Source organism: Diplotaxodon limnothrissa, linkage group LG13, assembly GCF_057381915.1.
Source record: "Diplotaxodon limnothrissa isolate DT_005_m linkage group LG13, D_limnothrissa_male_GT1.1, whole genome shotgun sequence".
Lineage (NCBI taxonomy): Eukaryota > Metazoa > Chordata > Actinopteri > Cichliformes > Cichlidae > Diplotaxodon > Diplotaxodon limnothrissa.
Window position 1 is genome coordinate 9,033,948 of NC_140608.1, and position 25,811 is coordinate 9,059,758.

Below are 25,811 nucleotides of genomic sequence, written 5' to 3' on the forward strand. Positions count from 1 at the left end.
AGAAATTTTTAGAGATGGGCATCGAACCGATGAAAGATACAAAGTATAGGAGACGGTTAGAGCTCTAACTTCATGCGCTAAAGGTAGATGGCATTATTAGGAAACTGAGTGAGAGAATTTTCCTGCTGGCCTGCTGATAGATTTCAATGTATCTTCAAAATGTTGACTTTGCAGCACTTATCTACAACGGCTACAGTATTTTGATTTGGAATTCAATAGCCATGTCAAAACATGCTAAAGTCATCTCAAGTGTGCAAAAGCACCAAAACTGAAGATACACACTTTTCACTGGCCAGCAAAGATGTGACTAAAGCATTATTTTTATAGCAGCAGAAGAAGGATTAGTATTAGTTTACCAACAGCAGAAGCAGCAAGGTCTAGTTATTATTTTAAAATGTGATCAGAAAACTGAATCTAATAATTTTTTTTAACCAAAAGCATGTGCTTATCTGCCACTAGTTGTTCAAATTATATATTTTGAGACAAGATTTCTCAGTGTATCCATCGACACAAGTGGGAGATTAAAGGGTCTGCATCACTCATGTTAAACCCCAAAACCGTGCTCGCAATTACTCTTTCATAGGACGTGTCCCACAGAAGGTGAATGCCCAACCAGGCCTCCACACAGTGTGGCTCACTAACAACAACCTTCCATAAAGAGAGTTTCAAGGTCATGTCATTGTCTTAATACTTTCTATAAGAGTTAGATGATGGAGGCATTGTGTAAATAATGGTCTGTATATATGGAGTACCTTATAATCTTAGGCTCTAAAAGTGTTTTACAATGTTTTCTCATCAAAACGCACACGCAGAGTGATCAAACAGGGCGGCATATGATGTGACATACTCATTATTTCTACCAAAAGATATAAAAAAAACCATATAATATCTTAAAGTCTTTATTTTCATCTTGATATAAAATGTATTATAATAATAACGACCTGATTTTCTTCTTTGTGTATCTGACACTGAGGCAGATTTTAGCATGACACCACCAGACACTGTGGAAGTTTCATTATCATATCTGACAGTCTTTATGTTAAACGCTTTCAGATGGTGGCAAAGATGCACATACGACTAGTGCCAGCAGGTCTCAGCTATTTAAGTCTCTCTCAGTGGAATAAAAGAAATCTGCCTACAAGGTTTTTGCAACAGGACAAGCATCTGTTTGATGTGTCGCACTGTGATCAGACCTCAGCTTGCTTCCACCACACTACTACCTCCCAGCATCTGGGCCAGCTGCAGCTCAGAAAACACAACACGGCCCTGCTGACTATCTTAGAGATGAGGACATGAAATTAGGAATTTCAGGTTTATACTGCACTTTTGCTGTCTGTCATTTCCTTGCTGAACCTGCCTGCTCGTCTTAAACAGGTCATCTTTTTCTGTTTCTTAAATTTATACTCAAGAAACTCTCCGCCTTTTCAGACATCTCACCTTTCCAGCAGCATCAGGTGCAGCTCCCTTCTGTAGGAGCAAACTGGCTACCTCCATCTTGCCATACTTTGCTGCCACATGGAGGGGACTGAATCCTTTCTGCTGGGCCAAAAAAAGGAGAGCAGGGAGTAGTGAGGGTATTTAAACAGGAAATGAATATTTGCATTATTTTAGGTCCCACTTGGCTGGTGTGGGATCGAGCTTTTCCTTAAGCAACATAGTTTCTCACTGTCTTTCAGTGCTCAAGTCACAAATGAAAACAAAACAGCAGCAGCAAAGATTTTGTGTTATTCAGACTGAACAAAACAGAAAGTTTGATCTTAAGAGTAACATCTCTTTCCTTCATAAGACACAGGACACCGAACATTGCAGTCCAAATAGGTTAAAAAGTTCAACATTGTGAAAACATTTTCAATAAAGTTATATTTTAGCCATATTTAAATTAGGATGGATTCACTTTATTAACAAAACTCAAATGCAAAATAACTTACAAATGAGTATTGTCTGTGCATGAGTAATTTTCTCTCCATAGGGGTTCATTACACTGAGAAAGTAAGGCAAAGGTCTTTACTATCTCTTGAGGCAAATGCATGTCTATTACACGTTTTGCTGTGATGCTGGGTTTGATTTGCCAGTGTGATCACTTGGCTTCCTTCCTGTGTGTCTGCAAAGATATTTAAAGACATTAGATCATATTTTCCAGAGGAATGTGGGACTCCACAGATTCCCATTTTCTCTGAAACACTTGACCTCATTTGTGGGATAGCTAGTAATCGTGCCAGTTTTTAAATTTCTATTCATTTAATCTGCTTTATAAACACCTAAAAGGGGTCAATTAATCTGCTCGATGGCACAAATTTTCTGTTTTCACACAGATATGATATCATTTGCTTGAAAAGCCGACTAAGGTAAAGTCCCAAAAGATGCTATATGTGTGTGTGTGAGGAAGTAAGAGCCCACCATGGGGTTTACCCTTCATTAATCTGCTCTGCTAACAGAAGTCACCTTCAAAGACAGTCCACAGAAACATATCACACTCACATCTTCCACACCCATTTTATACTTTGAGCAATGCACTTTTATGCAATTAGTCAGATCTGTGTGTCAGTTTAGTCAGTTTAGTATGCTTAGACTATGAATTCTTTTGCTGGGAGAAGGACGTATTTAGGCATTTATTTCATATGACAAGAACCTTGGAGGCCACTCGAAACAAAACCATGCCTACTAGTGGAGATACTGGAAAATGGGAACATTATCTACATTGCAATATAATGCTTAATCTTCCACAAGACATACCTTTGTTGCAGATGAGAGTGAGGCACCATTGTCCAGGAGCATGGCAGCAACATCATGGTGTCCTTCGCGGGCAGCCAGGTGAAGGGGGGTGTAGCCTGAGGTGGTGGCAGCATTGGCAGACGCACCGCAATGCAGCAGCTGCTGGACAATGTCGACCTTCCCCAGCCGACTGGATATGTGCAGCGCTGTCTGGTCATCCTGCAAAGAGAGGGGAAGTGACTTTTTGGCCCAGTTCTGTATCCCTTTTTGTTTTCTCCTTGACACAGTGATTGATAATGACGCTCTGTGTTCTAACCTTGGACTTGGTCTCCACCTTGGCTCCGTTCTTTAGCAGGTATCGGACTACGTCTGCCTGGCCTGCCCTGGCTGCCATGTGGAGAGCTGTCTCTCCTCGCTGGAAGATACAAAGGTTGTTGGCAAAAGGGAGATTTTCTAATCTGTATCGACATGTAGTACATTAAAATTAGTCTACTTACCACATTGGTGGTGTTGGGCGAAGCTCCGTGGTGCGTCAGCGCATGGACAATGTTTTCATGGCCCATAAAGGCTGCCACATGAATGGGCGTCAAGCCGGACTGCAGATAATAGATACGATGATCAACATGAAACATTAAAACACTAAAGACCAAATCAGCAACCAAGTTTTATCCTGAACATCAAAACCAAACAACAATAAGATCAATTCCAAGTAATTATTATGTATTAAATGGTACAGAAGAGTAAAGGTGTTCCAGTATGCTCTATTACCTCTGTGACAGCCTGGATAGACGCTCCATGTTTAAGCAACAGCTCCATCACCTTGACTCTGTTCTTCTTGCAGGCGATATGAAGCGGAGTGAAACCATTCTGCATGAAGAGAAAGTGTAAAGCTAAGGCTGGTATTCCAGTACGATCACTGAGAAACTCCCCACAGCCTCTAAACATGTGCAAATGAGTGAATGCTGAGATGTGCCAGGATGCAAATGTGTGGTAAAGAAAAGGTAAATATGAGGAATAAACCTGTTTTCAGTCCTGTTTTAAACATTCGTATCAGCACATATCTATTTATTTCACACAAAAATAGTCCATATCATTAAAAAACAACAACAACAACAACAACAAAATATCCAACACAGACAAAACTATCAGAAAATAGACAGACACAGTAAAACTTTATATTATAGTGCTAAGACTTCTGCACTGTAAAGCTACCCAAACCAAACCATTTATTTTTTCTATGAGTATAATATTAATCATAAAAGCAAAACTTTTGGTGACTAACACCTACCAACATCAACATTTCAGTATTTCTTGAACGTGATTTTTTTGTCACGATCACGTGACTTTTCTGTTTTGCACCCCCATTCTTAACACCCCTTGTACGGCTTTATCCCTACCAGAGCCTTGGCATTTGGGTTGGCCTTCTTGTCCACAATGAGCTTGGCCACCTTATAGTGACCGCAGTGGGCAGCAACGTGCAGCGCCGTAAGGTAGTCATTGGTGACGTCATCCACGGGCACGTCGTGCTGGAGCAGGAGCTGGACGCAGTTCAGGTGGTCCCCCTGAGTGGCCATGTGCAGAGGCGATAGGCCGTTCTATAGAGGGCCGAGACAGGGAAAGAAAGAGAGAAAAGGGGAGAGAAAGAGAGAGCCAGACAAAGAAAGAGAGCGACAAACACACACGCAGACGGACACATAGACAGATGGACAGACAGACACAGTAAGTTAGGACGCGGCCATGCGCTGCACAGAAAGACTGCGAAGGAAGTTGCTGAGAAGGTTACAGAAGCATTGTTATAACGAGGCCATTACAACAATGTCTATTTTGTTACACTGGTCGTCCTGCGCGGTCAAACTGTAGGGCTGCGAAGGCAGCGGAGACAGGCTGTTCTGGAGAGGTCGCACAGATGTTATGGAGACAATGCGACAACACTACAGCAACAACAACAGACCTGCTATGTGAGTGGATGACAATTATTTAAATAGCTCCGAGTGGTTAGGAGAGCTGATTTTGAAAACAAAGGTATTCCAGTGTTATTAACATCGTGTATAGTGATCTATTCTGGTCTGTTTTATATTTAACTTAATGAAAAAGATGTCATGTGTTTGTGAACTTTCTTTCCTTCCCTATTCTGAGCTTAGCAGCATCTCCTGAATTGATCATCCAAGTAACTACCTTGGTCTTGGACAGTATAGGAGCTCCTCTGTCCAGAAGAATTTCTACCACCTGCTCGTGTCCGCTCCGTGCCCCACAATGAAGAGGTGTCAGACCGTCCTTAAAAGAACAAAATGAAACACTTTTTTAAATTTGCATTTTACTGTAAAATAATTTTAATAAACTTCCGTTTGTGCAAAATCAAATACTGCTACAGACAAAAACTTCTGTAAGTCTAAAAAACATATATTTCAGCCTCAAGTGCCTTTCTAATTGTGAAAAAAGTCTTACCTTGGTCTTTGCATCAATTTTGGCCCCTCTGTCCAGCAGCAACTTTACCATATTGCTGTTGCCCCTTTTTGCGGCCACATGAAGCGGTGTGATGTCATTCTAAGTGAAAAAGTGGAAAACTCTTAGACGGTTCTGCTCTCACATTATGCATTTAAACATATCTACAATTAGACAGAATTAATTCATTAGAAACTCGTCATGAAATTGACTAGTCTGCAACAGACTGTAATGCTTTGTTGCTATCAAGCAAACAGCTGTAAGCCAGCTCCATTGTTTAACCATCCACCACTGCTGGTGGATAATTTTCTGGACCTTACCTGTAATCAGTATAAAAGCAGCACAAACATAAACACTGCTTCACACACTAGCTGATTCAATTATAGGCCACTGATCACTCTGATTAGTAAACATCTAATATGGAAACCCATTTTCTAAGACAACATCACTGAGATTACTCTGTATATGTCACATAAAATCTCTTCCAGGTCTTTATATTTAATCATATCTCAAAAAAATATGAATTCAGTCTGAGAATAACATAACAGATACATATATAACAAATGTCCCATTGTTCTAAAAAATCTCCCATTTCATGAGGGTCTTTATTAATCCAGGAATCTCTTTCTCTTTACCACTGAATACCTATATATTTATGGGAATGAACACAAATACATTAGGCTTCATCGTACCAACATTACTTCCAATACTTGCACTATTCTGTATGTGTACTATTGTATTTATTTATATTCATTCTCATTATTTTCTATTCATTCATTCTCTTCTATTCAAGTCCAGTACTGTTGTATTTATTCTTAGTTTATCTTATTTCTGTATAGTTGTATAAATGCATATTTGAATTTATTTCATTTTGATTTTTACATTTTGACCTTTGATCCAAGAGGATGATATTTCGTCCCACTGTATACTTGAGTGTATATTGTTGGGTTGACAATAAAACTCTACTTGACTTGACATTAAAGTTTGTGTGTGGGTGGTTTGGGTTTCACTGTTGTTTTTTTCCCTTGAGTAAACAAAATATGCATTCGCCTATCAATGAAAAGTCCACAAACAGAATTCATGTTTGGGAAATCAAAGTGATTTTCCTCTGCCATAAAAGCTAAGCTATACCTTTGTTTTACCGTTTCATAGTTTTTTTTTAATCCATTAAATATACCCGTATACCATATTCATATTTATTGTGTGTAATGGTTACACCTTTCCCAACCAGCAGAGGGCAGTAGAAACTCACCCGAGCCATGAAGTCCACAGCAGCCCCGCGGTTCAGCAAAAGCGTGGCCACATTAATGTTGCCATAATGTGCTGCGATGTGGAGGGGGGTGAAACCACTCTGAGGATTGAAGAAATGCAACAACACACGTGCAGACAGACAAATAGACACACCATGTTAAAAAAACAGTGGAGCAACATTCACACAAGATCAAACATCTGGCTTTACAAAGTCCCACTACATCAAACAAGGACACACTGGTTGCACACTGCTACACTGACACCTGACTTTTCTAACAGTTGCAGAAAAAGTCTATTTTTTCTAAAACTGTTAGAATCAAACATGGGCCCAACTAAAATATAACAATTTTACATTTAACTGACAAAAAACTAATTACAAAGATATGAGTGTAATATACAACTTGATTTGAAAGCTCAAGAGCTAACTGGTGTAAATCTGTTTAATTCTATTTACAGCATTCTGATATTTTTAGCTGCAAATAATCACCCTGCAAATGAACTTAATCTCCATTTGTTAACATCTTCAATGAGAGATGTATCCTGATATAACTCCTGGATTAGCTGTCGGAGCAACTAAAAGACACTGGAAAATATCTGTGACCTTATGTCTTACATTAAACAATCCAACTGCTGGAATTTTAATTTCAAAGAGCCAAAAGTCAATCAGTAATTCAGACACGTGTCCCCACCGATATCCTGAACTGAGAAATCGTACCACAAAGTTCACCAAAATTAAAATGATTTATATCTGCCTTGAAAAAACACACTATTCATATAAAACAGATTACAGTGTCTTTCTTCTATCTGAGTACACATTTGTTTAACGCAATGCATAAGTCTGAAATCAAAGCCATTTTTGGATGAATCATATCAGAGCCTGCCAAAACCACAGACAATGCCAACCAAAACAGGCACGCACAGAAGGTGCGTGCCTGTTTTGGTTGGCAGACGGCCCCTTTAAACCAAAGGGGCCGTCTGTGGTAACATTGGCCCCTTTGGTTTAAAAAAGGGGCCAATGTTACCACAGACGCAGTGTCACACTAGCTTGTTACTTTGGTCCCATGCAAAATGCTTTAGGTGTGAGTGTTGAATATTGGATGTACTAGAGCTCAATAAAGGATACACCAGTAAACAAATTAGAGAGCCTGACTAATGCTAGAATGCAGGGGTTCTTTAGAGTGTAAAGGGAATTAGACTGCCATGCAAGTTATGGACAAACTGCTGGTTTCAAATGAATGATAACCATTTTTCATGCGTACACTGGTTATCATGCTAATCAGTTTCATGGAGGGACTTAGTCAGGACACATTAAGACAACATATTTTAAACAGTGACAAGGGATTTCCAAAAATAAGACACTTCAGCTTTGGACACCATGAAACCATTAGAATCAAGGAAAACCTTGATACCCAAGCCTTTAGCCTCAGATTTATTAAATCAGTATTTGTGAAGCATGCGCTTTAGCTCTGATTTTCTCAATGACCAGATATATCCACTAGATTGATGAAGCAATGAAAAGGAAGAAGGCAGTACTGAGCTAAAATGGAAAAGGGGGAGTGACAGAGGGCTGCAGAAACACTACTGCATCAAGTCAGGGGCACTGAAGTGATTGTCGTTGTTGTTTTCAGAGTTTTTATGAATAGGATGAACACTACATAATGTACAGAGTAGAGGTGTACCTCTGTTGTTCTATTCACCATCATCTACAGAGTCAGCCAAGAGAGGAGAGAACGGGCAATTAGTGAGAAAAAAAAACAAATTAAAAAGGGCCTTCACTCACATGAAGTGGAGGAGCAGAAGAGGGAGAGGCAGCTCAGTGAAAAATAATCTACGGCAGAAAAGTTTCGGTGTGCAGACTGCGCTCTTACTTGAAGTTTGATTTTAAGAATGAGAAGGATATTCTCAAACTCAAATCTTTTCAGAGATAAAACTGGCCAAAAAACAAACATGAATGTACTTCTGCTTCTTTTCCGAAAGAAAGAGCATCAACAACAAATTCAAACAATAAAGAGAAAAGGCAGCAGGAAAAAAAAGACAATCAAGAAAACCAAAGAAATCAGTGTTAAAAACAAATAATCAAATAAGCAAAAAGAAAGAGATCAACTGATCATTCACTACCAAAGATGGGCTGCATCAGCGTTTTTGCTCACCTTGGACTCGACGTCTGCGTTGTGGTCGTTCTGCAGGAGCAGGGCCGCGGCCTTGGTGTCATCCTTGCGTGCAGCAATGTGCAGGGCAGGCAGGCGCACCTTGCCCTTTGTATCGTTCTCCAATAGCAGGGAGACCACCTGGTCATGGCCCTGCTGGAGGGCCACTGCCAGAGGGGTAAAGCCATCCTGCGAAGGAGGGGAAGAAATGAGTAACCAATGCTGGATGGCGTGGATGATGAGAGCAAATTAAACGCAGCTTATAAAAAGCAAAATGATTTTTAATAGTTTTATAGGCAATGATGAATCTAGGCTGCTCACATTATTTGAAGGTATTAATTATTATAATAAACAACTAGGTTAACTATGTCAATAACAGTGATGTGTTTTCATAAAAATATAGAGGCAGCTTGACCTAGAGGAGCATTTAGAATTAATTATAACTTCATATAATGTAGAAGTTACTGTACATTTCCAGCTCACATCTTCGGCATTTCCCACTCACATTGCTCTTATGATACATAATTCAGCCAAAAGCTCTGCCATTTTATTTTACTGTGTTTTTGATACTGCATGTCTCAGTATGTGTGGGCAGAAGTGTGCACACACACACACACACACACACACACACACATATATATATACACACATTTTTTTCCTGTCCTGATAAGCCTCTTTCAAGATGAGGGGTGACTCAGCCCAGCTGAACACTGATGGGAGGTTATAGACTGACAGTGCAGTGCTCTCCATCGCCATCATCAAAATACTAAACAAGGGACTATTTAATTGGAAAATTGGGTTTGAACCCTCCTGGGGGAAGTGCTAAGGCACTTCCTTTAATTTGTCACCAGCCTGTATATTACCTTATATCATGTTTGAGTAGATACTGTGCATGCGTGCCCATAAATGTAAACTTGCAGACGACAGGGTACACTGGGTATTGTATCATCTGCGTATGTGCACGTGTGTTTGTGTGAACGTGCTGTGACTGGAAAGTGTACGTGTGTTCCACAGACTAAGCAACGTTAATCAGAGCAGTAACAGCAGCTGTAGAGAGGAGGCAGGGAGCAGAGCAGACCTCATCAGTGACCCGCTCAAGGTCACTCTACCTCCTCCGTACACTACCAATCAATGAAGTTCTGCCTAGTCCCTCATAAAGAGATGAGGAAGGAGGAGAGGAGGTGGGGCAGGCAGAGGAGAATAGGGGAAAGATAAGAGAGGGATCATGTGAGACAAAAAAGATGAGAAATAGACAGAAACAGGAAAGTGAAAAAGGAGACAAAAAGATGAAGACACCGATGGAGACTGAGGCAAAATGGGGGGGTGGGGGGTGGAGGAAAAAGGGAGGAAGGGAAGGAAACAAAGGAGGAGAGGAGATGGAGGTGGTTAGTACAACAGATAAAAAAACCTTAGATACGACAGTGGCATAGAAAATGCACGGATACATACTACAGAGAAATGGACACACATGTGAGCACAAGAAACACACACACACACACACACACATGTACAGTACCTCAGTGGCGATACTCTGGCTGGCGCTGTTCTCCAGAAGGAACCGCACCACCTCCAGGTGATTCTCCTGGGCTGCCATGTACAGAGGAGTGAAGCCATTCTGCACACAACATGAACCAAAAGACACACAATCTTTTACACACTGAGTATATCTTAACAAAACATGTTCCAGTGGTCTGAAGGTAAAGAGTTTTTCCTCTGCTTGCTTTTTTATTTTGGACATTATCAGAGAGAAAGAAGCTGGCTGAATATTTTCTCTCGCTTCGATCTAATAGAGTTAAATGTGAAATGCAAGGACAAGCAGTTTCCTGAAGAGGCAGAGGCCTAGTTGGCATTATGCCAGTTTCTGTCAGTGAGGATTTCTCCCTGTATGTCAGCGACTATCTGATATAGATCATCTCAACAGCAGTGTAATTATACCTACCCTAAAGCCAGACCACCAAGACCTTGCTGTCATTTTGATATTGACTTGCAGGCATTTCGAGTATATCCCACCTGAGATTGTGCGTTGACATTGGCTCCATTAGTGACCAGCTCTTTGACGACTTCCGCTTGGCCAGCCAGCGACGCTATGTGCAGAGCAGTGTTTCCTTTCTGGATTACACGGAACAACCAAAGGAATGCGTGTTAAGCTCTGGCCCACCTGTCCCACTGTTTTGCTTGTGTGTATGTGTGCGTGTGTGAATGTGACTGATTGCCACTATGCTCTTCATATATCCATGTCAGTATCTACGTGCACCTGTGAATCCCCTTACACAGATCACATGCTTGTACTGCTGGCATTCCAGCTCTGGCATCCCCCTGCATGCAGTGCCAACAATGTGTCACTTCCTATCCCGCCGGTAAATAAAACTAGTGGAGACTTTTTAAGAACCTGTGCAGTTCCTTGTGAGGGCAGAGTCGACCCTCAGCCTGATTCATGGCCACATGATCCTGATGTTAGTTGATCACAAGGTTCTTTTGCACAATAGCGATCAGTCACGTATAGCGCATACAGGAGCAGGGAAATCTGATAGCCATGGCTCCTAACAAACAGACAAGTTTCTTTTTGTTTATTACACCACCACTCAAAGCTGCCAAAGATGCCAAATTACAGTTATTTGCAAGCACTGCTGAATACAAAAATTAGTTTAATGGTTGAAACTCTGATTTCTTCTATTTCACTATGATTTTTTTTGACAGATTTATAAAATATCTGTGTTTTGATACGCTGTCACTTTATTTTAATATTCATTTAGTCACCTTATTATTGTTGACAGGCTAATTGTACTTATGTTTATACCTTTATTACATGCTGTAATGGCCTTTTTTTGGAGCATTTCAACTTGCTATACATCAAAATATAAGTAATTAGGCCATAGTAACAAAATAAATCACAAGAAATGCAGTAAAAGAAATTGAAAAGCTTCTTTCTACGCACTAGATATAGAAATGTCATAGCTATATCCATCAAAATTGTAAATGAAAAAAAAGTTGCACAAATATATAGAGATATATTTATATATAGGGAGAAGAGATATTTATATATTCATATGTGTCTAACGAGACACAACATTAGTACAATACTACATGTTTGAGGCCAAACGTTTCAGCTTTTGTTTGGAATCGTGTTCATTCAGATCTATCGTAGCCTTTATGAGTGGTAACACTTAAACAGCAGTGTTAAAGAAGTGCTGGCTGCACTATTTGAAGCTAACTGACAAGTTACATTATTTAGCTTTGCAAAAATACCAACTCCTGTGCTTGAAAAAATGTGCCAATGTTTTCACAGTGTACATTTGAGCACTGAAAACACACAGATAAAGGCAGGTGAAGATCTTGGCCTTATTTAAAAAAATGATTAGAAAAATACTCCTTAAATTCCTTCATGCTGAGAACCCTCAAATATTTTTGGCTAAACAAACACTATGAATACCATTTTAAAGACACGTATTTAAGTTCATGTAATCCAGTGCAGCGATGCCACTACAGCTCAAAAGATCAGTTATTGTATCACTGACTATTAGTGAACACAGGACTTCTTGTTTAACTCTCCCACAGTGAGAGCAGCACTGTTGGAGGGGCTAATGAACAATAACTAGAATCAAACAGAGACGCTGTTGCTAAACAAGAATCCTCGATAGCGTTGCCTCCTCTGGCTGCTTAAAGAGGAAACTGATCGGCATTAGGATGCAAGCAGACACAGGCATATCAAACTAATCCTCGAGCATCCTCCAGGTCACAATACAGAAATATTTTAATTGGGAAGATTTTTTCCTTGATCTTGAATATTTTATTGTGTCTTATGTTTATGTCAGCACTAGGCATGTGGCCTGGGGCCCAGAGGCTGAGCCAGACCTAAATGGCAGTAAAAGGCTTCAGGGGAGAAATATGGAAAACATTTTCAGTGGCTCTTCCTCTGAACTCCTTTTAGATCAGAATTGAGATGCGTCCATAGCAAAAACCTGTCTTATTAAAATATATGCATGTTTTTACAATACATAAAATAACACTACAACTGGTTTTACTTATCTATATGTTTAATACATACAATTCTTGCAACACACTCTTTTGCTTCATTCTAGCACACATTCTATTATTTTCGTATGGCTAATTACCTTGTCTGCTTCCAGCAGTAGTCCCCATAGACGTCATTAAATATTGATCCAGTATCAAACACTAACAAAGGCTGCACACTTCGTCGTACTGATTCTGCATACTGTTTAATCCTACAGAGATGCCATGATCCGCGATCGGTCCAAATATAGTCTTCCATTATACCTGATGGAGTTGGTCTTACCTTTGTGGCTGCGTCCACAGTGGCTCCGAGCTTCAGCAGCTCAGCAACAACCTCTACATGTCCCTCCTTGGAGGCCAGATGAAGAGCATTTAGACCATTCTAGGAAGGAAACGTTTATAGGAGTTAGGGGTCTTATGCATGATGAGATAATATGAGATTACGTTTGATTGTCAATGATACGTTGGCTAAAATCATCTATGTTTTATTTATGGTAAGATAGTGTTTATTAAGTTATACATGAATCTTGTAGTCCTCTTAAATTTAGCTTGGGAAGCATTGCAGCTTAATGCGTACCCTAACATGCTTCTTTAATTCTAAAATCAATGAGCATGCATAAGGACATGACAGTTTAAATGGTAAAAACTTACTTGATTGCAAATGTTAATCTCAACCCCAGACTTGAGGTAGTCAAGGACTTTTTCGAGGTTCCCTGCCCGGGCAGCTCGTAGGTAACTGGCATTGCTATCAGACTTAAGAGGAGGAGGAAACAAAGAGAGCGAAAGAGGGCACGAGAGGCAGATGAGAGAGAGAGCAAGAACAAAGAGAGACGAATTAAGCACTGTCTTGATTTAAACATAACACATCTTTAAGCCCACAGTAGAACAAAGCATGTGCATTACTGTACCAGGTAGAACTCTGTCATAATTTCTCAGACATCCAAAAACATCTTATCTTGGCAAAAAAACAAAGCTAATATCCACAGATGCAATGTGTTCATTTTTACACTGCGAACAAAAAAAAGTCTACTTGTGCTTCAAAGCGAGAAAACACAAACATTTCAAGAAGTAAATCCATGAGAAATGAGAGAGCCCAAGCATATCTTCCCGACAATTCACATCATCCTTCATCATCCATCAGATCCCACCGAAATGTTATTGCAGCTTTGTTAAATCCAAATGTCCATGATTCCCCAGTGAAAGAAGTTCAGTGACCGGGTGGTCGTTACAGCTGCCACAGAGACCTCCTCTTTTCCTCTGAGATGTTTTCTGTCCACCAGCAAAGCAGTTATGACTCTACGTTGCCGTGCTATGAGAAGCAGAGCATCCGCTGTTCTGCTCAGCTGTCCTTTATTTCACTACAGAAATAGGGCTTTGCACACCAAAATATAATGATGAGGCAAGCATTTTTTTTTTTTTTGCCCCATAACAAATGTGGTGAGCATGTGCGTGTAGAGAAGAAAAGAAAGGGAGGGAGCGAGATGGAAAGGAGGAAGAGAGAAGAAAGAAAAAGAGAAGGAGAAGGAGAAAGCTAAAAAAAAAAAAGAGAATAGAAGAGACGAAGGTAGTTTCTTTTCTGTGTTCATGTTACCTCAGAGGACATTAGGTCTGACATAAAATGACACACAGCAAACTCTGCACATTTTGTCTCCCTTCTTCGCAGCAGCCTTGCAAAGAGCATTTTGTAAAACTCAGCACTGGTGCTGCTGAGAGCAGGAGGGAGAGATGCTGTGATATGCTGCTTCATAACAGGGGCACAAAACCAAATTCCCCTGATTTATCAAAAGCCCAGACTTGCTAAATTTAGCTTGCATCCAGAGACATGTAGGATAAACGCAGCAGGGCAATGGTACAAGTGGTTATCCAATGTTGTATTCTCTGCCTCCCCCTCCACTGTGCTTGTCCAGAAATAACTCTGACGAGCATAGAAGGATCTGACCCTTTGCCAAAATGTGAGGGAACAAGACACCAGTATTAGATTGTTCCACTAGTCTGTATAAAAGTTTGAGAGGAAAATATTTCTGTTTGTGCTCTTGCACACATGTGTGGACAAACAAATTAAATACAAATGAGGCAGTGTTAACTGGAACCCGAGTCATTTCCTGATTACAAGATTACAAGAAACCATTAAGCTAAAACTTATATATCTGCAGCCACATCTAGAGATTTCTCCTTCCTTTTTCCATAGCCCCAACCCTCTGAGGAATGTGTGATAGCACTGAATCACTAATGATATTTCTGCTCTTGTGGCCTTGAGAAAAAGTCATGCGTGGTACCGAACCAGCATGATAAGTAAACAGCAAAAATGAGCCATGCACCGAGAACAATTAAAGAAAAATTCAGCTCTTAACTTTATCAAATGCATGTGCAGAGGTACTATTATAAATGTCTCAAAGGTCTAAAGAGGCATAATAAAAGCTTGAGATTCTTTCTTAAGATTGATGCTCTATCAGTGTGTGTGGCTGTGATTATCTTAGCATTACTTAGCATTAGCACTGCTGAATTGTACCGGGCTGTGATACTGAAAGCCTTTAAACATCTAGTGCTATGCTCTGGATCTTCTTCAGAGAAATACCTCCAAATAGCTTTATAAACAACGTGATGTAATGTAAACAATCTCCACAGCAATTAACTTAAAATTAAGCATAACCTTTACTTAAAATTCAGCATAATACAGTGAGTAGATCTTTTATGATAACCTGTGGCCCAGCCACAGTCAGCAGCCACCCTCTTTCTTGTCATCATTTTTATTTTCTGTCTTCTGTTAGGTCTACGTTTCATTTGTTTTCAACCTTCTTTACAGTGAGAAGTGCTGGCTATGCAGGAATGGTGAGAAAATATTGATATTAAATATTGAAGGGGGGCTGTAAAAATAAAAAAAAGCAACACCATGATGTCATTTCCCCTCCAAAAAACATCATACACATTTTTCCGCCGCAGAATTAAACACAGCATAAATTCAGGCAGGCCTTGAAGTCGAGCACATTCCACAATCCTGTAGATCATCTGTCTTCAGTTCCAGATTACATCAACTTGCTCATCAGACACTCTTTTATGCATCCTATGGGTAGTTCTCATAGAGTTCATACTATTTAAGATGCTTTAAAGCTGCTCTTTGCAACTCACTTCCAACCCAACTCGTCCTTTCATGCTGTTTCTGTCTTAATCAGCGTCATGTCTGTTATCACTATACACTTAAAGGGTGGCATGTCACATCACAAAGTGGAAATTACTGCATATGGAAATAATCTAATTTTAACTATAGTGGTTCTGAACAATATCGAAGATGGGAAGGAAACATATAAAATGTTTATTTGCCAAAACTTAAATGGGTATTGCCTTTTTATTGACTTACTGAAGTCTCTCCACATACTATAATATCTGTGCAGCATATGTTTGTGTTTCCCACCAACTAAGATGTTTCCTACTAACTGCCATGTGTCCTCACTGTGAAGCATGCTCTGCAATGTCTGACCCATGTATGAGCTCTTGAGTGCAACCAAATGCGTGACCGCTCTGAAACCCCCTGACATGGAAATGCAAAGGTCACACTGCTGTGGAAAGACAGCATGCACCAATACTGCTGCTTGATTTACACCATCAAATATTACCTAGGTCGAACATGATATCTAATGCAGCCTTTAATCGTTTAATACAGATATTAAATGAGGGATGACTGGTTGGCAGCAGATGAGACAGAAAAAATATATAAACTTCATTACAGAAAAGTTACTTTATTAAGAGCTTTTACGTGTTTCTATGACAACTTGCATAGTCTTTTAAATATCACATGGTGCTCTTTGCTTCTCGCAACAGATTAAGTAGTCCACATCCATATCTACATTATTACTGATTTCAGTTTATCCCTTAATACAGTGACCAAAACGTCCAGCCCCACAGCCATCCCCATCTATGTCTAACATGAGGGATCTTGGAGTCTTTGTGAATGAAGTATTACACACGACTGGGTATGAGATTAGTAAGAGAAATATTATTAAGCCTCCACAGATCAGAGGTTCAAAGAAAATGGGGCCATTAAAGACTAGGTTAAGCCTGAAGGAAAGCATTAATCTCATGTTAGATAGAAAGTAGAGGACGAGAGCGAAATCTGGCACACAAGTGCTAACGAAAAAAGCCTGAAATTATGCCATCACTCCAAATTAACATCTGAAAGAGTCAAAAATTGAGCTAACTTTCAGGTAAGATGCTATAAAAATGAGAATTAACCATATGGGTTAAAAATTAATAGAGCCCTGTCGCCACTGCCTGCAGATGCTCTTTAAAATGAAGAAAAAGAAATGTGAATAAAAAGCAGCTAGGCCTTTGTGCTGGCATTTGATGAACCAAAATGCATGTGTTTGATAACACTACAGCACCTGTTTCATAGAGTGGATACGCTCTTTGAAGAAGAACAAACCCTTAAAGGTTCAATCTGCCTCTTCAAAAAAGGGAAGCATGGGAACAAAGCACAATCCCTACTGAAATTTTGATAGTACAGATTTCAAATATCTAGTAAACATTCCCTGTTTTTGCTCACATGATATATACTGTAAGCTGGTAACAATGCATGTGTGGTGTCAACAAATGCTACTCTCCCACAATAAACTTGGAAAATGAGAATCTACTCACAGTAACATTTTTGGATAAAGAAAATAGATCTGTTTTCTTTTTTTTGTTGTTCTTGGAGTTTTCTTTCCTTCCAAAGGCAAATCTGATATCCAGCTATTAGAATAAAATTAGCATTACAGTATGACACAAAAGGATGAAATTAAGTTCAATTCAATTCAATTCAATTTTATTTATATAGCGCCAAATCACAACAAAAGTCGCCTCAAGACGCTAGTAAAGGCATAACGGTCAGATTTTGGGTGGGTCACATCATTCACTTCTTGAATTTGAACTTCACGACCCGTTGCTGCTGCTGTTTGTTTTCATTTTTGCTGAATCTGTAATTGGCACCTTTTCGCTTCATGACATCAACGCAGTGATAGTCTATCTGGATAGAAGGTACTTAGTATAAAGAACTGATATCCTGTCTTTCCAGACTACAATGATGTCAGCTTGGCACTATATACCAAGCTCACAACAAAGCAGAAGCTCGCACACTGAGTGGAACAGCATTTATATAGCACTTTTCTAATCTTACTGACCATCCAAAGCACTTTAGACTACAAGCCGCATTTAACCACGCATTCATATAGCGCTTTATTATATACACTTTAAATACCAGTCATCCGAAGTCAATTTAGAATCACTAATGAGCCTAACATGCATGTTTTTGGACTGTGGAGTCTAAAAACACGCATGTACCTGAAACAAACCCAAGTGGGCATGTGCAAATTCCACAAAGCAGGACCCCAGCTGTGCTTCAAATCAGGACCTTTCATAGCATGAGGGGACAGAACTAACCGCTGCACCACAGATAAAAACAATGTAGACACACACGCGTTGATGTCATCGCTGTAGGCGCTGTGTGAACTGAGGGAGCTTAGAAGAGGAGAGCCAGACCAGCAGCAGCTGTATTGTTTGATTTTATCCCCTGCTCTCCTGACAACACAAAACTCACAGAGCTCTACAAGCAGAGAGTCAGGGGCATTGAGTAACAGGCCACATCTTCTATGAGTGCCAAAGAACCTCATCTCAGCAACCACAACATCCATTCCTCTCAGCTCTAAATAGCCAAACTTCCCAAATCCCCAGCCTTGCTTATTTCCCCATGGAAACTTGACTTCTTTCTTTTTCTCCATGCAAAATACAGAAAAGCTGCTGCTGATTAATCCATCATTTCACTGTCAACAAGCTCACACCAGAAAATCTTAATTAAACCTTTTAGAGACATGGATGTTAAGTGATAACATGATATCTATATGAAGAGATGTGACATTTTTTTAATCTTCTCTGATTTTAAATGTAAGAGTTGCATGTACCATCAGCCATCAGCACATGGTGCAGACAAGTGGTTCTAATAAAGCTTTTAGGCTAAGCGGCAGTGAGACACTGTGTGACTTAGAAAGCAAAAGAATGAATGAATGAATGAATGAGCAAGTAACTAAAGTAAATCACTTTGGAAAAAATTCATTAATCCAGAGCGTTCAACAATGAAACAGCTTTACTGAGAATATTATCACACTACAGTAATTCAATAAAAGTTTCAGCTGAACTCACATATTTACTTACCTACATTTTGGATGTGTACAATTTGTATGGGCAAATATCAGTCCAGTCAAAAACATGATCTAGTATTGCCATGCAGGATCAAACAATCACACAGTCACTTCAAGCTCTGTTCATTAAGATCAGTTGACTTTCCATGTTCATACGCAGCCACAGCCTAGTACAAATGAATGACATGAGACCAGTACCATTCTAATGGTTCACAAAATGGTTCTAAATTCACAATATTAACCTCTGAGTGAGTCAATAAACAAAACTGCAAAATAAATCAAATTAATCCAGGCAGAAATTCTAGCACTACTCACTTGGGTTAGGAAGACAGCACCCTCCTCCACCGCCATGATCACTTTATTTCCCTCTTTCTCTCTCTCCTCAGAATGACAAGCAGTGAAACCTGAGCTCAGAGTGGCCAGCCAGCCAAGCAGTCATTTGCTAAGTCAGTCCGTTAGTTAGTCCTGCCCTTATCTCAGCCTCCTGACCATCCATCCTATCCACTCAGAGGAAAGAGCAAGGTGCAACTTGTTCAGTTAACAAAGGATTTTTTTTTAAACTAAGAAGTGCTAGCATAGGAGTAATTGGAGGCAGCCCCTTCTTCTGCCTGGTTGATGCCCCACACACCAGACAAAGGGATGGAGGGAAGCTGAAGACGTATTGCAGAGGGTAAAGGAAATTGATGTCAGGAGGAAAAACTAGAGAGGAGGTCTACACAGCACTGCTGTAGCGAGTAAACAAAGCACTGAACATCTCGTAGTCTTTCACGCTGTAGAAAGGACACATGCCAAATCCCCTCTGCTGCCTCTCTCCCTCCCTGTCCCCTCTTGGTGTCTTTTTTATCAAATGTCAACAAGAGTAAATCCCTGCTGCCTCACAGAAGCTGGCCCCTGCCCCAGAAAGCACCTTCAAATCAGGGAGTGTGCAGGAAGAGCACCCTGACTTACCATAATAGCTGAGGCTTCTCCCTCCCTCTCTGCCTCCTTCCTTTTCTTTCTCACCTTCATTTACTCTCAGGGTAGGTAGGTGGGGGTTGCTACCGTTATCTTGATATCCAAGGTTGGGTAGTCAATGATGGACATGGGCCAAACTGAAAATAGCAGCTGAAACAAATACTTTCGCTAAAATGCCACCCCCCCTCAACCCCTCTTGTTATCCCACCCACTTGCCCTCTTTCCCTCCCACTCATTCTCTCTGGTTCACTCTCCCTGCCTCACACAGGGTCTGCCAGCACACGGCTTTTTATTGTCATCCTGCTTATCAGCTATTTTCCCCTAACAAAAGACCAGTTTGAGTGTTGTGAGTTAATGTCCCGGCTGGGGCGGCTCTACCTAGTTGTGTAAAATGAGCCAGGGGGATCTGAGAACATGGGAGCTAGCAGCAGTGAGACTTTGCGTGCCTACTGGGGGTGGTTTATGGGGTTTATAATTCCAATAACAACAGACAACAACAACAATAACACCACACACTATCCTAGGGGCAGGTGGATCCGAGGGGCACCCCCAACGGTCAATGGGGATATTTTAACAGAGGATTAGGAGCTTTTCCGTCAGTATTAGGGACACCCTCTGTCTCTCCACCTCTCACCCCTCAGCAGGCACGCCCCACTTCTCCTCGCAGATTCTGCTGGATAATCCCCCCACACAGTAAGACAGCAACCAAGTGAACTCACTGCTCTACATGAAGAGCTGGATCTGATCACTATCTGTATGAGCAAGTTAAGCATAACATCCAGCATAACTAGTGAGGTGTATATTTTATCCAGGATTATTGCACCTGTGGGTGGCATGCAATCTGATCATTCATCTTCCAAGACCACCCGCTGCTGTTATGCTTTCACATAGCTTTCAGTTGCATGTTTATAAAGCTAAAAGATTGGTCCATTGCTCCAACTGCACATTTGCAGTCGATAAAGCAGAAAGACAATGTGATAATAGCCATTATAACACTACATATCAACATGTATCTTTTTAATGTCAACAAACAGCATGAAAAGACCCCAAAACACCATTGATTAGGTGGTTTTTATCTCTCTCTCTCTTTTTCTTCTTAGCCCTTTTGTCCCATTTCCTGTGCTACACTGTGCACTGTAGCCCCGAACCTCTCACTGACACTACCTGATACAGCTGTACGTGAAAATGCAAATGTCTAGATCAGTCAGATTGGACATTAAACTAACTTCACTCTGCCAGCTCCTTGGTATAAAATCCAACTGCACCCATGTGGGAATAACGCAGGGAAATGTCCAGGAAATTCACAGTGAGTGGGCATCTTGTGTCATCCCTCATATAGATAAAATAGAGTATTTCCTTTAATGAGAATGAAGCTTCTTTTGTGTACATAGTATAGAAAGAAAATCATCAAGTAAAAAAAAATTTAAAGTGGGAATGCAGGGCCATGGCATGGGGAAAATGAGATACACAACCGGTTAACTACACAGGAAACGAAGGGCGAAAAGACCGTGGTTATAGAAATTTAAAGTGCTTTGAGATCAGTGCTGTTGTTAAAAGATGCTATAAAAGTAAAATAAACACATCTGAACTGAAGCTCAAAAGTAAAACAAAATAATGTTTTTATGCTTTTAGAAAATCCAGCATGAGCATAAAACCCCCCCAAAATACATATTACTAATACTATTTTCAGTGGAAGATAATCTAATCCAAAGATTATCTAAATAAATACTGTGGTTAAATGCCAGCATATGGAAAATCCCTAATACGTTGCATGTAAGATTTTGACAATAAATTGTTATTTTCTTACTGGGGACTCTCCTGGCAGCAGAGAGTATCACAGACACTGATGTAAACACAGACAGAATAGTCAGTCCCATGCACTCCATCTCTCAGCAAAGGCCAGTGCATTCTGTTACTATTCCGGATGAATAACACCACTGCATTCTGGGTATTTTCCAGCTCTATAAACTGCCAGACGACAGATAAAGAGAGTTGGGGACAATCAGCGGGAGTCAGGGAAATTTAAATGCAGAGAGAGAGAGAGGGAGACTAGTGCACGTGAGAAGTGGCAGAGGGAGTGACAGATGCTCTGGACCAGAAGTGGCGAGCTGAACATGTGATTGGTGGATCACAGGTCCCTTCACAGTAACGCTGCAATAAGCAGCCTTCCTTGGAAAAGGCATGGTTACCATGGTTACGGGGGAGGTCACAACAGAAGGGGAAGAGAGTCGGGCCTACTTATGGAAAATTATCTTTTCTGGCACTCACGACTGGTAGCGGCTGCCAGCAATCACAGCCACTGGTTTAGTCCTGGTTTAGTATTTTACTTGGAAAAAAACAAACTCTATATATATATATATATATATATATATATATATATATACACATATTTAATATTCTGGTGGCATTTGTGTGGTATTTTAGTGTGTGTTATTTTAAATCGTATTCTTTGAAATAAAAAATAACATAAATTAATTGCAAGAAACAGAGAACCAATATGTCTTCCACCATTTATTCACCTTCACACACACACATAGTGACGTCAGGGTTTTTCCTTGTATAGTGCAGAACCATACGTCACGGCAAAAAAAGGATGATCAGAATCTATTTTATTTACTTTATTTTAATTTAAATTCACAGTATTGTTAATCTGTAAATTTTTCAACCTTTCTTTCACTTACTTAAAATCTAAACAGGACGTAAACACGTTACTTTAATCAGAGATAAAAGTTTTGGGAGGAAAAATATTCTGCCACCCTGCAGTAATAACATGGCAGTGCATTTTCTGAAAATCCAATTGACAAACTATTTTCAAATAAAATTACCAGCATGATATACAGCTCAGCACACTGTACTCGAACAGTTCTTGGAGGTTTTTGTCGTACTAGAAAATAAACGTCTTTGCAAATTGTTGCCCAGCTTTCCTTTCCAGTTTACAAACACTTACGAGAACTGAGCTACCTCACAGAGGCTATAAAATATCACACTTTCATTATTCCAGGGTGTATGCTTAAAAGTCTTTTGAAAATTTACATCTCACACACCCCCACAAGCACACACACGCGCACATACACAGATATTTAATGCTCCTGCTGCGTGAAGCGTGCTCAAGGGCACAGCTCCCCTGTGTCACCTGGGACATGAAACCATTAGGGAGGGAGGTTAGGAGGGGAAGTGAGGGAGAAAGCTGGGAAGGCAGCAAGGAGGGGGAGAAAGGAGAGTAGGAGAAGGAAAGGAGAACATGGAAAGTAGGTGAACCACTCAATAAGTAAGCTTCAACTACAACTATGCAGCGTGGCTAATATAATCTAGCTTTTAAAAACTAGTACAGACCGGAGTAAATCATCTTAAAAATATCTGATTAATACATTTAATATTTGACTTAATACATTTTATAATCAAGTGTCAGTATTTCCTTTGATTCTGCTGCAGCCGTGTGTAGGTAATTAAAACATTTCTATCACCTATTATCATGTTACTGTTAGTACTACTGTTGCACATGACATGAAATGTCCTGTCTCCCTGCTGTCTAGGGCCAGTAACGCTGAGACTGACATGGGTGACATCATAATGTCGCATTGGATTTCACCTGTATAGCTAAATCTACACACAAGTGCACCATACTCGATCGATAGCTGTCGCGCCAAAAAGTCATCCTAAAACAGGCTCCAGAAGATCGATGGTCACACGGTGCTGCGCACAGGCACGAGGAGGAAACAGACTTTGGGCAGATAAAAAGGGCTCTGAGCTAAAAGGGCAAAGAAAATTAAACAACATATCAGAGTCTGGCTTTAATTCAGAGACAACTCCTCTTTTTCCCTCAGCTCACCATCTCTAACCTCAGTGTGACCTGCAGAAGACTCTGCTGAGCAGTCAAACACTGGACTCTGGTGGGCAGTCTCCTGCATGACAACTGTGCAAAGAATCGCAAACCTCACTGTGGAATTAGCTAAGCATCGTCAACACCAACAGTGTTTTGGTGGATAGAATACACATCCAGAAGAAGGACAAGTTAAAATGTAGAAATGCATTCGTAAATTCATTTAGATTCCTTGTTTGTGTTGTTCAGTTAGAGAACAATGCATCAGTCAGAGATTTTGTTTGGAGTGAACTGTGACAAGATGCTTCCCCATTGATACACTATTCTGGCGTTGAGAAATGTTTTTAACCAGGAATTAGAAGTCTCGAGCTTTGCAGCACTGCGCAGATTTAGACCCAAGACCTCCTTACTCTGAGGTAAGGCTGCTACTAACCACTGAGTGATTTTGCTGCTCACAAGGACTAATGATTTTTGGACTCATCACTGCATGTTTTCAACATGTTAATTTCAATAACCTATCATGTGCACTTGGTGAGAAGTTAAGCAATTTGAAAGAAACAATAAACCCATAACCACTTTAACAGACCTTTTGTGTTTAAAAAGGGGCAGTCCTCTACAGTCACATTTTCATGTGAGTGAGTTTCCTTTCTTTGTGACATAAAAATGTGACATAAAAATGCAAATGACTAACCGGTAGATGGACTGTAATGAGTGTAAGACCCAGTCCTGGCTGAACAGCAGGTAATGAGCTGTGGGAGCTGAAACTGCAATAACTTTTAGTGTGTGCATCTGTGTGTGTCTTTATATGGACTAGAGAAAAAGGTACATGTGACTTATAAATAAATACATTTGAAAGTGTGTGTGGGGGTAACACATGAAAGAAGCTCGGCTGTAAAAGACCTGAAAAAGACAAAAGCTTACAGTCCCAAATGTGATGACTCACAAAACGCTCAAAAAGAAAGATCTGAGGAGAAAATGTAAATGAGAAACATGCATATATAAAATTGAGCAGCCTGAACTGACATGATTAGTCTGAATAGAGAATTGGCTTTTTTTCCTCTGTGTCAGTTTATAAGGACTGTTTAAGCTACTACCAATGATCTGGAGGAAAAGGAAGATGAACAGAGGCTCCTGATCTCACTTCATCAACTGCACACATCATTAGTGAAAATCTTTACTCCCTTGCTTCACTGAGCTTCCTCAATTTCATTCTTGAGGTCAAAAAGGGAATGAGCTTCTTTGGTTTACAATCCTAGCCTTAGTATGTAAGCAGCAAGCTAACTATAGCATCTATGCACCTTGTAAATTCCACATTAGCTCAACTAGCCCAGCACCACAGCTCTGCTACAATAACTGAAAGTACTCTGGATAGTGTCAGACACTAAATGCCCATCTGGCATCTAGTCCTAAATTTAACAGGACACGGTGAAACTGAATTCAAGATGACATTCAGAGTTATGTAATCACGTTTTAAGGTAGTATGATTTGTTGCCAGTTTTTTTTGTGCATTTATCTTTCCAACATCCTGTTTGTTTAAAGCCTCTGACTTTAGAAAACGCTTTAGGCCTTTAATGTTTCTTTGTCTCAGTCTTCATGGGTTATGATGTTCAAGTGGTCTTCAAAAACATTGGAATTAGCTGATCTTGTTAACAAATTGAAGTACTATAGGTAAGTATGAAAAATATCTTTATGTTTTCGTGTGCAGCCAGTGTGTCTCTGTATAAGATGTATTTATGTTATACGTCTCCAAGGCCCCTGCAGAAGACCAAGAGGGTCTTTCCAAGGCTTTAAATAGGAAAAGAGGAAAAGCCAAGTATAAAAACTCCCCATCCCCATTATCACAAATGGCTATGATGGCTGAGAAAGATCAATAAGATGTGAATTGTCCATCACTGAGCAAAATGCACAGCTGGTATGTTAACGTGTACTCATTGGCATGGTAAACCTTTTGCATAACTTTTATCATTTAAAAATCTTTTCTTGCTCATTTTCTTGCTTGCACTGTGGCAAACAGCTGTTATTTCAAAGTCAAATAATACAGCGTGTAAAAAAGGGGGGTACGGTCTGATGCAGGACACACTTAGTCAAGATGTCTTTGAACTAAGAAAACCCGGCAGAGCAAATTCAGAAATCCCCCTGATAAATTATTAAAGTCTTAAGAGTCTGGAAGATGGAATACAAACACGTGCCAGTCAAAAAGTATGCTACAGTCTTCCAGCTAAACATTTACCACATTAAAGAGCCACAGAAGAAAATCATGCGTTCATTGTCTGACACTGAGGTACAACAAAATCTGCTGTAAATGTCATT

At 40.1% G+C, this 25,811-nt stretch overlaps 1 protein-coding gene across 1 annotated transcript in view; it reads right to left on the minus strand.

The window, feature by feature from the left end:
- LOC146619816 (ankyrin-3-like) overlaps positions 1 to 25,811 on the minus strand; it is a 124,224-nt gene that overhangs the window by 46,320 nt on the left and 52,093 nt on the right. Inside the window, exons 3-16 of the mRNA XM_085369763.1 lie at positions 13,215 to 13,316; positions 12,847 to 12,945; positions 10,563 to 10,661; positions 10,069 to 10,167; positions 8,556 to 8,741; positions 6,407 to 6,505; positions 5,158 to 5,256; positions 4,888 to 4,986; positions 4,110 to 4,307; positions 3,481 to 3,579; positions 3,210 to 3,308; positions 3,029 to 3,127; positions 2,734 to 2,931; positions 1,438 to 1,536 (exon numbers count right to left, since the gene is read on the minus strand). Coding sequence (XP_085225889.1) covers positions 1,438 to 1,536; positions 2,734 to 2,931; positions 3,029 to 3,127; positions 3,210 to 3,308; positions 3,481 to 3,579; positions 4,110 to 4,307; positions 4,888 to 4,986; positions 5,158 to 5,256; positions 6,407 to 6,505; positions 8,556 to 8,741; positions 10,069 to 10,167; positions 10,563 to 10,661; positions 12,847 to 12,945; positions 13,215 to 13,316 — 1,674 coding nt within the window. The remainder of the gene's footprint in view (positions 1 to 1,437; positions 1,537 to 2,733; positions 2,932 to 3,028; positions 3,128 to 3,209; positions 3,309 to 3,480; positions 3,580 to 4,109; positions 4,308 to 4,887; positions 4,987 to 5,157; positions 5,257 to 6,406; positions 6,506 to 8,555; positions 8,742 to 10,068; positions 10,168 to 10,562; positions 10,662 to 12,846; positions 12,946 to 13,214; positions 13,317 to 25,811) is intronic.